The sequence below is a fragment of the Eptatretus burgeri genome, chromosome 4 (genome assembly GCF_056783735.1).
Source record: "Eptatretus burgeri isolate ZD-2024b chromosome 4, Ebu_testis_v1, whole genome shotgun sequence".
NCBI lineage: Eukaryota > Metazoa > Chordata > Myxini > Myxiniformes > Myxinidae > Eptatretus > Eptatretus burgeri.
The window spans coordinates 9,562,549-9,576,192 of record NC_140964.1 but is presented as its reverse complement, the minus strand read 5'-3'; the positions used below and the strand labels follow the sequence as shown (position 1 = coordinate 9,576,192).

The following is a 13,644-nucleotide window of genomic DNA, read 5'->3' as shown; positions in this document are numbered from 1 at the left end:
CCCAGAAGGTTGAATGAAAGGACTTCTTCAAGAGGATCATTGAGAAAGCAGATGGGGGGAGTAGATGATAATTGTTGCTTCTGGGACAACCATTCAAATGAATGGGGAAAAGAGAAAAACTTTCTGACCCAAGCCCCAAAAGCTCAACATGGGAGACTCACTTCCTCCCCTCCCATATAAGCAAATGAAAAATTGAGACTTACTAATTAAAGCACTTCTTCCCCCCCAACATAATCACAGTCCTTTTACATTTTCATTATACTCAAAGAGCGAACCAATGAATATTTTTTCATGTTCTACTTTAGGGAGTAACTTAATTTTCTAAAAACATTCATTTCCATCGAGTATATTCACAAAGAATAACATGGAACTTGGTTCTTGGTTAAAGTATCTTTGTGGAGCAAAAATGAAATGATAAACTTCTCTTAATGTTCTTGTCTGACCACCTCCTGAACCACGTATCATTTTGAGATTGCAGTAAATTGTTTTTTCATTGTTCAACTGATAACCATCAAAGGTTTCAGTCCATTCAAGGATATATATTTTTTTCTTTACATCCTCCAACTTATTTGCCATTACATTTATCCACTTATTTTTTATCTAATTTTACCCTGGTTATTTCTTCAATAAGACTTATTTGATATGTCTCACATTCATTATGTTTCCCATTTAAATACCAAGGCTGATTACATCTCCACTCTTTGGTTTGGTTATTGCTTGGTTCTATCATTTACAAATCAGCAAAAAAGATGGCGGTAGCCTGCTAAAATCCCCAACCCAATATTTTAACACTTAAATATCTTAACACTCAGACTTATAACCTAAGGGAGACTATTGATTCTATTCTGTAAAATATATCTTTTATCATCAAAAGCTCCTAATGCTTTCTTATTTATCTCTTTTGTATATAATTGATGTTTATAACTTTTCATTGTATTCATTTTTCGATACTCTTCCTTATTTGAGGTTAAACAGTTGTAATAATGTTTCAAGTTTATTGTTTCCTTGATTATATTTTTCTTATTCCCTCGAGCTTCCAATCACACCCTTCAATACTATTATTATCAATATACTTATAAGCACAAGACTTTGATCTCAATCCTATAAATTCACTCATTACCTTTCCACCCAATTCATCTTTAAACTTCCCAATAACCTTTTTATTCTTTGATGAAAACAACACCTGACTGACTTATAATTACTTGTTTCATATTTCTCAATATTATCAATAATATCCTCAAATACATCACTTGTCTTAATTTCTAATATAAAACTATCTGTATCCATACATAACAATGATACATTATCCTTATACTTTGGTTTTAAATTAGTACAGTAATAGTCATACATGAACGACTTTGACAAGTCAAGAATTGATGTTCCGATATAAATTGGTTTGTCCATTTTTTTTTCAAATGAAAAGCACGAAAGTTTTCTGAAAACACCTCCGCTCGCTAAAAACTTGGTCTATCAATTAATTTTGAAGTCTGTTTCCAAGATGAAGCAAGTCTTATGCCTTGCCTATTCCGAACATTTTCCATAGTCTTTCCAAATACAGCATTATTCATTAATTTATAAAAGTCCTTCTCAAAATCAGTTTTTGCTTCTGTTCTACTTTTTCTATTAAAATCACTATACCTCTTTAACCAATGACTTTGTTTCCATTTCAAAATCCTATGAATTTTAGTAACTCTCAACCCAGCATATAAATATTGTTTCAAGTTCCTTTGATGCAAAACATAACTTTCTTTATAATTTAATATAGTACGTAGTTTTTTTCTGCAGATTTACCTTTTATATTAAATGACTGTTGGTAATCACTTAACCATTCTTTTCTTGGACTTTCTTTATCAGGGGCATAGGGTAGGTCTTTATGTTTGTTATGAAGTTCTTTTGGATATTTTAAATCAACCTCAAAATAATATCCAACTTCAGCTTCATCCAATTCTTTTTGAGAGGAGATAACAATGTCTTGTAAAATTTTTCATAATGTTTTTCTTTAACCCATTTAAGTTTTCCATAAGATAAAGACAGAGAAAGAGCCCACCCATACAAATTGTTAGCATCATAATACATCAGGTAAGAGTTGTCCTCATTCTTATTATAATCAGGAAGATATTTGTTATTTGCTTTAGCATATCTCTTGGAACATACTTGATATATTCCTCTCTTTCAGCCTTCTCTATCATTAAAAGAATATCTATATCACTGATTAATTCCAAATTGTTTTGTCATTTTTGACATGGCACTCCAAGCAAAAGCCAGGGCTGTGTAATAGTGAGTGGGGTCCACTCAATAAGAATTTTTTTATGACAGACTGTTCTGAAAGTCTCAAACACATCAGTCAATAATAATACATCAGTTTTAAGATACAAATTGTGATATTCTCCAAGTTTCTTTATATTAAAGTTCTCCCAAACCTTTTTAGTTTGTGTATAATCTCTATCGGAAATATGAGTTTTATTCAACTTGCTATAGAAACTTTCCCTTGAAAGAAGTTGTGTTTCTTTAAACTTCTCAAATGAATCCATAGTCATTCGGATATATTCCCTTTTGTGACAATCTCTTCTTGATTTGAGTAATGTGATTTAAGATTCAGTAAGTTTTTACGATTTGATATGAAGTTAGATAATGGACTTGCCATAAACTTGTATGTGTCAAGAAATCTGATATGGGTTATGGGGGATGTATGAATTGTATTTGTTAATGAGATGTATTTTTGATCTGTGTTCGGAATGGCAGAAATATCTGCAGATGTCTTTGAAAGTTCATTTATAAATAGATGTGTGTCATCATGAGCGTTGTTGTGAAGCAAGACAGGAATAAAGTTTGGGGGCTTGGAATTAAGATAACAACGGGAATGAGTTGGACTTCTATATTTACCAGTAAGATGACAATGATCCCTATCCTCGACCTCTCCCTCAATTTTCTCCTCATAAATATGACAGATACTGTTCTTTATAAATTCCTTTTTCTCTCCCTTTGTTAATGACATTGGTTTATAGGTTTTAACCATTATTTCTCTTCGTCTTTTATAGTCTTTTTCCATTCATGTTACAAACTCCTCTGAGGGATCTTCTCCTCGATAAAGTTCTAACTTGTTGTATTTATCACCAACAGATGATTTGATTTCATAAAAGAAAGCACAAGGAGTAGGTTTTTGATATTTATTTGTGTATAATTTATTTGGATTTGGAGAAACAGTATTTATCTTTTCAAGGATACTTTCAAAATCAGCACATATCACAAATGGATGTTTGTTAGATTTTTTTGTAATCTTTAACTGATATTTTCTTTCCTACTTTTGGTATATTAATTACGGTTGATTTATGATTACTACAGTATTTTGAATGTTGATTTAATCATTCTTTGGTATGAATGAAGTTGAGATCTCTTGCAGGGATAAGTTTTATTTGTTCTATTGAATACTCGTGGGGTAATTATGCTTATATCAAAAATTTATCAAGACTAATGTGGATTTTTCCCCAAACTATAACATAGAAGGTCAATGTGTTTCATTATTTTTATAGTTATTTGAAATTTTTAATATTTGAACTTTGTATCCGTTAATCCAAATACATTAAAAGATAGTTTATTCATTTTCTCAAATTGAGGAATATCTCTCAATGACGTTGGAAACTTTAAATCTTTAACATTTAGCATATTTCTCATATTTCGTATAATTTTCAACCCTTTCAGATTTCCATTGTGAAGGATAGAAGTGAGTAAGAACAGATCAATGAAAACATTTATTATCTTTGTTTTGAATATTAACAACCACTTTCCTCAGTTCTATCTCTTTTGGTAAATCAATATAAGAAGAAGCTTGAAGAGGATCTGATTTTAAGATGTGTATATCTAAAAAGATTATTTTTGTAACAGCAAATCCACGACCAACTACAGTGTTATCAACATCTGGTTCTTGTCTCTGGAGTTCATCAAAAACATCACATCTTACAAAATCTTGAAATGATGCAATAAAGTGAGGGTTTGTCCTCATATAGGGAGTAGTTTCATCACCTACTCTTCCCATATTCAATTTTACTCCAATATAAAACTTAAAAGTTTTCATTTCATGAAATGTGTTTTTAATTACAGTTTCAATACTTTGTTTAACCATATCAACAGCTTCAATGATTGAAGAATGTCCAGGGTCTTCAAAGCAAAACAATCTTATTTTGATATGTCCTTTAAATGCCCCATCAGTGTTTTCAATGGATAATTTAGTTGCCCCTTCCCTTTCTTCATTCTTCTTGTGTTTGCGTGATTGAAGGTGTTAACAATAATTTTTTTTAAAGAATATCAATATTGCATCTATCACAATGTTTTGTTTCTTGTTCAAATGGAGATATTTGTCTGAACAGATTGAATGTGTTTGTTGGTTTGAAGGTGTTTTTTAATAACATTTATATTCATGATTACAAACATCGCAGGACGTTGTATTCATCATATTTATACAGCAAAATGTTGCTAAAACTAAAATTTTCTTGATGAAAATTTCATTTAATTTATAGGTGAATATGTGCTTGCAACCATTTTATTCACCAATTTTTTTTTACTGAATAAATACAATGTATCAAGACACAAAAGACAAGTTTCAATCAATCTCAACATTTGTAAAAGATACTGAGAAATATGTCAAGGATATAAAATTCAGGTCAGGTATGGGAAAATGTGCCGGAGCAGCACGTCCCTGTGCCAACTTTCCGTCGGTACTCCAGGGACCTCCGTCTGGCCATCCCCCAGGCAGATGCCAGACTCATCCCCATCTCCTTGAGATGCTGATCAACATGCTGCAACCACGAGGAACATGGTCGGCCCATTGGCCTCCTCCACTCATGAGGCTCCCTCGTTGAGAGAATCTGGTGAATAGGATCATCGTCATGAAAACGAGCCACATGTCTATACAGCCGCAGCTGATGCTCACAGACTATGCAGGTAACAAATCTCATTTGAGTCTCTCTCAGCAACGCTCGTTGGACACAAAGTCCGACCAGCGATAGCCAAGGATTCTCCGAAGAGACCTGGTACCAAAGGAATTAAGTCTCTATCTCAGATCGCTGGTCAGAGTTCAAGTCTCACATAAATGGAGCAAGACTGGAAGCATCAAGGACCTGAAGACACAATTGGGTAACAAAGACCGGAAATGGTTCGCCATAAATGGACGTGTGTGGTTAGCTGTGCCTCATGGCTTGAGAAGGCTTGTGGACTGCAAGCAAAATGTCGCCTGCGGAGGACTCTCTTTCCTGTTTGTTAAAAATTGGTGAGTAGAGTTTACTCGGACTTTGTTGGATCTATTGGTTGGCTCTGCTGTGTAGCTGAATGATATATTGTCCCAACTGCATCAATTTAATGTCATGTGCATGTATGTATGTGTGTGTTTTTGTATGTATGTATATTCAGACCAGTTACATAAAGATGACATGTGTCCTCTGTTGGCAGGCATTATGGCTTGAACAATTTAACTGTCCATGACATTAAAAAAAACAAAAACGAGAAGGTGCTTCGTGAAAGTGTCAGCGGCAAGCACAGTACCCAGCATTAAAGTGGTCATCCAGGTCAGGGACATTTACATAGAAACAATGGAGAAGGCACTGAATGTGTGGTTTGAGGAATACCTAGAAAAAGATGCCCTGAAGTGGACCTCCGATTCGTGAAAGGGCAAAGCGAATATACAACCATCTCCTTAGCGCGGGAGGTGCTGCAAACATGAGTGATGCGGATACAAGTGATGTGCTTAGTGATGCGGATACAAGCGATGCGGCTTCGAGTGGCCCCAGTCCCTTCAGTGCTCGCAAGGGATGGTTTGACTCCTCCAAGAAGCGTTACGGTCTGCACAATGTGAAGCTCATAGGTGGGCATGCCTCAGCAGACCACGAGGCAGCTGAAACTTTTCCTGCACAACTTGCGTAGCTCATCGAGGAGTATGAACAGGAGCAAGTGGCCAAGTGGCGTCAGAACTCAAGAAAGCCCTCTAACGAAGTGGTTGATGAGGAATGGCTGGCTTGGCAAGCAATAGCAAGCTGCTTGGTAAGGGAACACCTCAACATGGCATTTTTTCCCCCGAGGGGGAAAAAGGCAATAAAAAAATTAAAATTCCTCCGGATTTTTTTGCAGTCGAGTCGAAAGCAGCATAGGCTGAGTGAGTGCGAAAATAATATGGAGTCCTCTTTTTGTTTGGGGGGGAGGGGTCTTTTTGGATGAAAATAACACCGAGTCCTCTTTACGGGCATTTTGGACCTATCTATTTTTGGTGCCCAGAGACCAAAAAATTCTTTATCCGCCTCTGTGGGTACCTCTTCTCCTCTGTTCCAACGCCAAAGAGGACTGCATGATGAAGACGATGATGCTGTACCGTTCCCGAAACCTACGTGCTTTCAAGGGCAAAAATAAGCACACTCTGCCCGTATTTTGTAGGGCCAACAAAAAGGCATGGGGAGCATGGATTGTTTCCACAACTGTTTTGTCCTTCAAGTGGAGAGGTACCTGGCAGGAAAGAACCTCTCCTTCAAGGTCTTACTGCTGGTGGTGCTGAAGGTGGCCCATCCCAATGGGGAGGTGTCTTCCTGCCATACAACGCCAACTACCTCATCCAACAACTCGATCAAGCACTAATTTGATGTTCAAAACATATTACGCCCGCCGCACCTTCTGTCACATCTTGGATGCTATGGAGTCCAACCCTGAACCAACCATCGGGAAATGTTGGAAGGACTTCAACATAGCGCACTGCATCAGTGTAATCCAAGACTCGCTGGATGAAGTGAAAGCCTCCACCATCAATGCTTGATGGCAAAACCTATGGCCGGCTACAGGCAGTCAAGAACTTCAGAGGTTTTCCCAAAAACACTGAAGAGGCGCAGAAAATTGCCGGATTCGCATGGGAAATGAGAGGGGAAGGCTTTGACGATATGGAGCCTGAGGAATTGGAGCTCCGCCTCGTACAGTGAGGAACTGACTGAGGAGGAGTTAGAGGCCATCATCAATGTTTCCGAGGAGGAGGAGAGCAATGAAGAGGAGGAAGAGGGGGCGAGGTCCAACCTGACCATCAAATTCCTGGCTGAGGTGCTGCAGGATGTGGGGGCAGTTGCTGAGAGGTTGCAAGATGCCGACCCAGTGAGGAGCAGTACCTCTGGTTCAAGAGGGAGTGGATGATGTTTTGCTGCCGTACAAAGAGCTGCACGGAAACCTGGGTGCACTCATCAAAAGATCCCTCGATCACCCATTTTTTCTGCTCCGGTGGCTTCACCTCAACAGCATCAGAACGCTTACCTGTGTCCCCTCTTCTGTGCCCTCACCTGCATCTCCTTCAGTGCACAACTCATCAGCATTCTCACCTGCATCCTCTTTAGAGGAGTTCACTGGATTCTAACTCATCAACATAGTCATCAATCAAAAATTACATGCAATCTCAAATAAAAACTGAAAACAGTACCTACAATTGTTGTTCTTTTTTATTAGCATTGTTAATTAAACTGTAATTATGTGCAGTCGTGTTCGTAAAATTTTGAAATTTCCCGAATAAATCACGAACTGCTGGGGGCGCCTCCCTCTTTTTTCCCATTGAAACAATGCCCAGACATTCGCAGATTCGACATTCACATAATTTTTCAAGAACGCATCCCCTGCGAATGTGACACATACATACATAGAAATATAAATCACCATGTTGAGGAATGAGGATATTGCATATTACATATTGATATGCATATTGAGAGATGAGGAGAAGTGGAATTTTGCTGCTTTTGAATGAGTGATGAAGCGGGCATGGAATTTGGCCTCTTTTGAATAAGGGATGAGGGGAGTGTGGAATTTGGCTTCTTTTGAATGAGGGACGAGGAGGGGTGCAATTTGGCCTCTTTTCAATGAGTGATGGAGAAGGCATTGAATTTGCCCTCTTTCAAATGAGGGACGAAGAGGAGGTGGAATTTGGCCTCTTTTGAATGGCTATTGTTTTAGCCTTTTGCAATCTAAATTCTGCACCATGATAGTGGAATATTGATACATTACCGTTGTGTGCTGACACGTATACACAGACATCTGTTTTTCCAGCAATGATCGGCTGCTTGGGTTGCCAGGCCACATATTCCAACTCACTCCCATCCGACCACCTGGATAAACCAAGGAATACCGTGGTCATCCATACATCAAACGAATGCTTGATATAACACCATACAGCAATGGTTTGTCGTTCAGTCATATAAGTAATATAAACAATGAAACTCAGCCATCAATGAGAGTTTTACATTCACAATCTACCTGAAAGGGGTGAATAGAAAAAACAGTTTAAACCAGCAAAAAATGATACGAAATGTTTATTAGCCCCCGTTGGACTTGCTCTGAAATAGCGACTTCTGGATTTGATCTTGATTTTTGTGTCTGTGTGTGTGCATCCGTCCGCAACCATATCGCGGACATTCATGGACCGATTTTATTCGTACTTGGAAAAAAGACAACACGTGATGGGATACATATGCATATTATTTATTTTCGAGATCAGATCCAAGATGGCCGACTGGCAGCCATTTTGTTACTGAAATATGTCCCCAACCATTTCTCCGACATGCATGGTCCGATTTTGTTCACTCTTGGCACAAGCACAGTACACAAAGGCATACACTTGCACCGAACTTTATTTTGCGATCTGATCACAGATGGCCGATTGGTAGACTGGAGGCCATTTTAGGTGTAAAAAAACAACAACCTGGTATTGACCATGTCCTCGACTATTTACCGATGTTGTTCAACTTGGCATAAATATATTGAATGATGGCTTACATATGCACATCAATGTTTTTGCGATCAGATCCCAGATGGCCGACTGGTCACCATTTTGTTACTTAAATGTGTCCCCAACCATTTCTCAGACATGCATGGTCCGATTTTGTTCAAACCTGACAAGCACAGTACATGACGGCCCCTCACTTTATTTTGCGATCTGATCAAAGATGGTCGACTGGAAGATAGGTGGCCATTTCAGTTGTACATCAATATGGGCTGGCCCTTTAACTCCATACAACAAATTACAAAAATAACATGGGCTATGACATGTTATGTCTTCTTCACTTGTTTTTTTTTTTAATTAAAAAAAGGTGCCAAAACAGATCCCTGCAACGACAGACCAATCAGCCTTCTCCCAATCATCAGCAAGGTCATGGAATCCAACATCGCTTCAGACATTAAATCCTTCCTCTTCTCCAATGGCCTGATTTCCGATCATCAATTTGGTTTCAGGCCAGATCACTACCCTGGATATGCTGCTTCTGCTCACCCAACAATGGATGGAGGTCCTCAATGCCGGAAATGAAATCAGAACCATATCCCTCGACATATCGCGTGCTTTTGACACAGTCTGACACCCTGCCCTGCTCAGCAAACACTCTTCCTATGGTATCCAAGGCCATCTCCATTCATGGCTCACAGACTTCCTCTCCTGCCGCAGTCAACGTGTGGCCTGAAATTGAGTTCTTTCATCCCCTCTTCATGTCCAGGATGGAGTTCCTCAAGGCAGCGTTCTGGGCCCTGTTCTTTTTCTGATTTTCATCAATGAACTCTCCGTCTCTCTGAAAAATCCTCTTTACCTCTTTGCTGATGACTCCACCCTCTGCCGTACCATCTGTCATCCCTCAGACAGGCAAGCAGCAGCTTCTTCGCTCACTGCAGGTCTGGGTAAGATCACAAACTGGTTCAACACGTGGAACATGTTTTTCAATCCGGTCAAATCTCACTCTCACTATGTCTCTCAGAAAGGACCGTTTGGAACCCCCCCCCCCCCCATCCACTCACTCAACAATCCTCTGGAAGAAGTCCTTTCTTTCAAGTTTCTGGGTCTCACTATCTGCCATGACCTTTCCTGGGAAAGCCACATTTCCAACCTTGCCTCAAAAGCCAGTTGCCGACTGGGAATCCTCCGTCGTGCAAAGTCCTGACTCGGCCCACCTGAGCTCGTGACCACATACAGAGCTTTCGTCTACAGCTTGATAGAGTACTGCTCTCCCCTCTGGGCTGGTGCTCCAACCTCCCACCTTTCTCGGCTTCACGCTGTGAAAACCAAGGCATTTCAGATCATTGGCATCTCCCACGATGAGGCTGAGTCTTTGGGCCTCTCACTCTCTCACCGCAGGCAGGTTGGTGGTCTTTCTGTTTTCTACCGTCTCCTCGACGGTCTCGCCTCCCCGCCTGCTCTGCTGCGATTTCTCCCTTCCATATTTCCGCAAGGCGCTCAAGGAACCCCAACAACCCCCGTCTGGTAAAACTGCCAAATTCACGAATCACTGCTCATATCACCTTCACTCTTTCATTCCTCTTTTTTTCTGCCTTTAGAATAAACTCCCTCACTCTGTTCAATCCCATTCTTCCGTCCAAGCCTTCAAAACAGCGGCTCACCACCACCTCTTATCGTCCCCCATACAAATCCTCGATCTTTTATACCCCCGTTAATCCACCCCAAACCCACCTCCTTCAAATTCCCTGCTTTCCTTCCTGAAAGTCCCTGTCATGTCCATCTTGTATACCCCATGTTCCCCACCCCATCCCTCTCCCTTCCACAGATCTCTTCATGTCTGTTCCCCACTGTTTTGTCCCTCCAACTCCCGCCCCTCTTGTTTCATGCCCCCTTGCTGTGCGTTATGTGTTAGCTCTCATACGAGTCTCCGCAAGGTATAAAAAAAAAGACACTGAATCACAAAGCATTACTTTGATGGAGACAGAGTAATTAACCGATGGCAAATTAATCAGACAGAGTAATTAATTGAGGTTATAAAACCACATTTTTTTATGGTATACCTTGTCGAGGTTCGTATGAGAGCTAACACACAACGCACAGCAAGGGGGCATGAGACAAGAGGGGCGGGAGTGGGAGGGACAAAACAGTGGGGAACAGACACATTAGGAGATCTGTGGAAGGGAGAGGGATGGGACGGGGAACATGGGGAAGAGAAGATGGACATTACAGGGACTTTCAGGAAGGAAAGCAGGGGAATTGAAGGAAGTGGGCTTGGGTGGATTATCGGGGGTAGAAAAGATCGAGGATTTGGATGGGGGATGATAAGAGGTGTTGGTGAACAGCTGTTTTGAAAGCTTGGAGGGAAGAATGGGAAAGAATAGAGTGAGGGAGTTTATTCCAAAGGCGGGGAAAAAGAGGAATGAAAGAGTGAAGATGAGCAGTGATTCGTGATTTTGGTAGTTTTACCAGAAGGGGGTTGTTGGTGGACCTTGAGCGCCCTGTGGAAATGTGGTGGGGACAAATTTCAGAGAGAGCAGGGGGGGCAAGGCTGGAGAGGACACGGTCGAAGACAGAAAGATCACCGACCAACCTGCGGTGATTGAGTGAGAGGCCCAAAGACTCAGCTTCATTGCGGGAGATGCCGATGATCCTAAATGCCCTGGTTTCAACAGCGTGAAGCCGAGAAAGGTGGGAGGCAGGAGCACCAGCCCAGAGGGGAGAGCAGTACTCCATCAGGCTACGGACAAAAGCTTTGTAAGTGGTCAGGAGCTCAAGAGGGCCGAGGAAGGACATTGCACGACGGAGGATTCCCAGTCGGCGACTGGCTTTGGAGGCGAGGTTGGAAATGTGACTTTCCCAGGAAAGGTCATGGCAGATAGTGAGACCCAGAATCTTGAAAGAAAAGACTTCTTCCAGAGGATTGTTGAGAAAGTGGATGGGGCTTTTCTAAACGGTCCTTTCGAAGAGACATAGTGAGAGTGTGAGATTTGTCTGGATTGAAAGACATGTTCCACGTGTTGGACCAGTTTGTGATTTTATCCAGATCTGCAGTGAGCGAAGAAGCTGTTGCTTGCCGGTCTGAGGTATGACAGATGGTACGGCAGAGGGTGGAGTCGTCAGCAAAGAGATATAGAGGATTTTCCAGAGTCGGAGAGATCATTGATGAAAACCAGAAAAAAACAGGGCCCAGAACGCTACCCTGAGGAACTCCAGCCTGCACAGGAAGAGGGGATGAAAGAACTCCATTTCGGGCCACACATTGACTGCGACAGGAGAGGAAGTCTGCGAGCCATGAGTGGAGATGGCCTTGAATACCATGGGAAGAGAGTTTGGTGAGCAGGGCAGGGTGCCAGACTGTGTCAAAAGCACGTGATATGTCCAGGGATACGGCTCGGATTTCCTGTCTGGCATTGAGGACCTCCATCCATTGATGGGAGAGCAGAAGCAGCATATCCAGGGTAGAGTGACCTGGTCTGAAACCAAATTGATGATTGGAAATCAAGCCATTGGAGAAGAGGAAGGATTTCATGTCTGAAGTGATGATGGATTCCATAACCTTGCTGATGATTGGGAGAAGGCTGATTGGTCTGTAGTTGCAGGGATCTGTTTTTGCACCTTTTTATGCAGGGCAGTGATGTTAGCAGAGATTCTTATGCAGGGCAGTGATTCTGATAATTCATCAAAAACTGATCACAACGACCTGATTATTTCATGCTAAGCATTACTCGTTTGCACCTGCCTGGTGTTTGCATGCAATGATGCAAGTTTACACTTGTTGCTAATCAGATTACTGGAACACATCTTATTGAGACTCATTTAAAGCAGTTTAAATTTTTATAATGTAGATCGAACATCATCTATAAAAGAGCAACAAAGATGTTTTATTTGTGTATCTGTATTCAGTGTCAAGGATCATGGAGGAGTGAGAACACAGAATAGATCAGGATGTAACACAACAAAAAGAGCAGTGGAAAGAAAGGGGGTGGGGGGGACACAACAACAACAGGGTTGAAGGACAAAATAGTAGGACACTTGGAGAAATAAGAGACGTAAGGAAGATGAGAGCAGGGGAGGACACAAGGGTTGTAAAAGATGGAAAAAGGTGCAAACTCTCAATCACAGAAGTGGAAGGAAAAAATTGGAAACTTGGTAACAGGTGGACTTTGGAAGGGGTAAAATGGGGATATAAAAGATCATGGTTGTGCATTGGGGACAATCTGAGATGGGGGTTAAGAGCTGTCATGAAGACCTGGAGGGAAGAATGACATTGAAGAGAATGTGGAAGTTGGTTTCACAGATTGGTAAAAAGAGGAACGAATGAGTGGAAGTGAACAGTGATCCTGGATTTAGGTAGTTTCACCAAAAGGGGGTTGATGGTGTATGTCCTGCAGAAACCAGGAGGGGTGAGGGGGAGGGGCAGAGAGTTGGGACAGGGCAGAGGGTGCAAGAACAGAAATGAGGTGGTAGAAGACAGAGATCACAAACCTGTCTGCGATGGAAAAGTGATAGGCCCATCGACTCAGCTTCATCATGGGAGATTCCAATGACCTTGAAGAAAGCTTTGGTTTCCACGGCATCAAGCCGAGCAGGATGTGATGCAGGGAAGCCAGCCCAGAGGGGAGAACAGTACTGAATCAAGCTGTGCATGGAGGCCTTGGAGGTGGATTGGGGTTCAGGTGTGCCAAAGAAAGATGTTTCATGATGGAGGATGCCCAGTTGGCGGCTGGCTTTGGAGGCCAACTTTGAAAAGTGGTTTTCCCAAGAAAGATCATGGCTGATAGTGAGCCCCAGACTTTGAGTGGCTGAACTTCCTCAAGAGGTTTGTTGGGAAACCAGATGAAGGAGGGTGGTGATTTCCAGACGGTCCGTTCAGAGCGAGATCGTGAGAGTGAGAGATATGTCAGGATTGAAAGACATAT

General features: G+C 41.3%; 1 protein-coding gene across 1 annotated transcript in view; it reads right to left on the bottom strand.

Annotated features, from left to right (window-relative positions):
• MRC2 (mannose receptor C-type 2) overlaps nt 1–13,644 on the bottom strand; it is a 382,895-nt gene that overhangs the window by 128,300 nt on the left and 240,951 nt on the right. Inside the window, exon 19 of the mRNA XM_085876862.1 lies at nt 8,011–8,111. Within this exon, the coding sequence (XP_085732988.1) occupies nt 8,011–8,111 (101 nt within the window). The remainder of the gene's footprint in view (nt 1–8,010; nt 8,112–13,644) is intronic.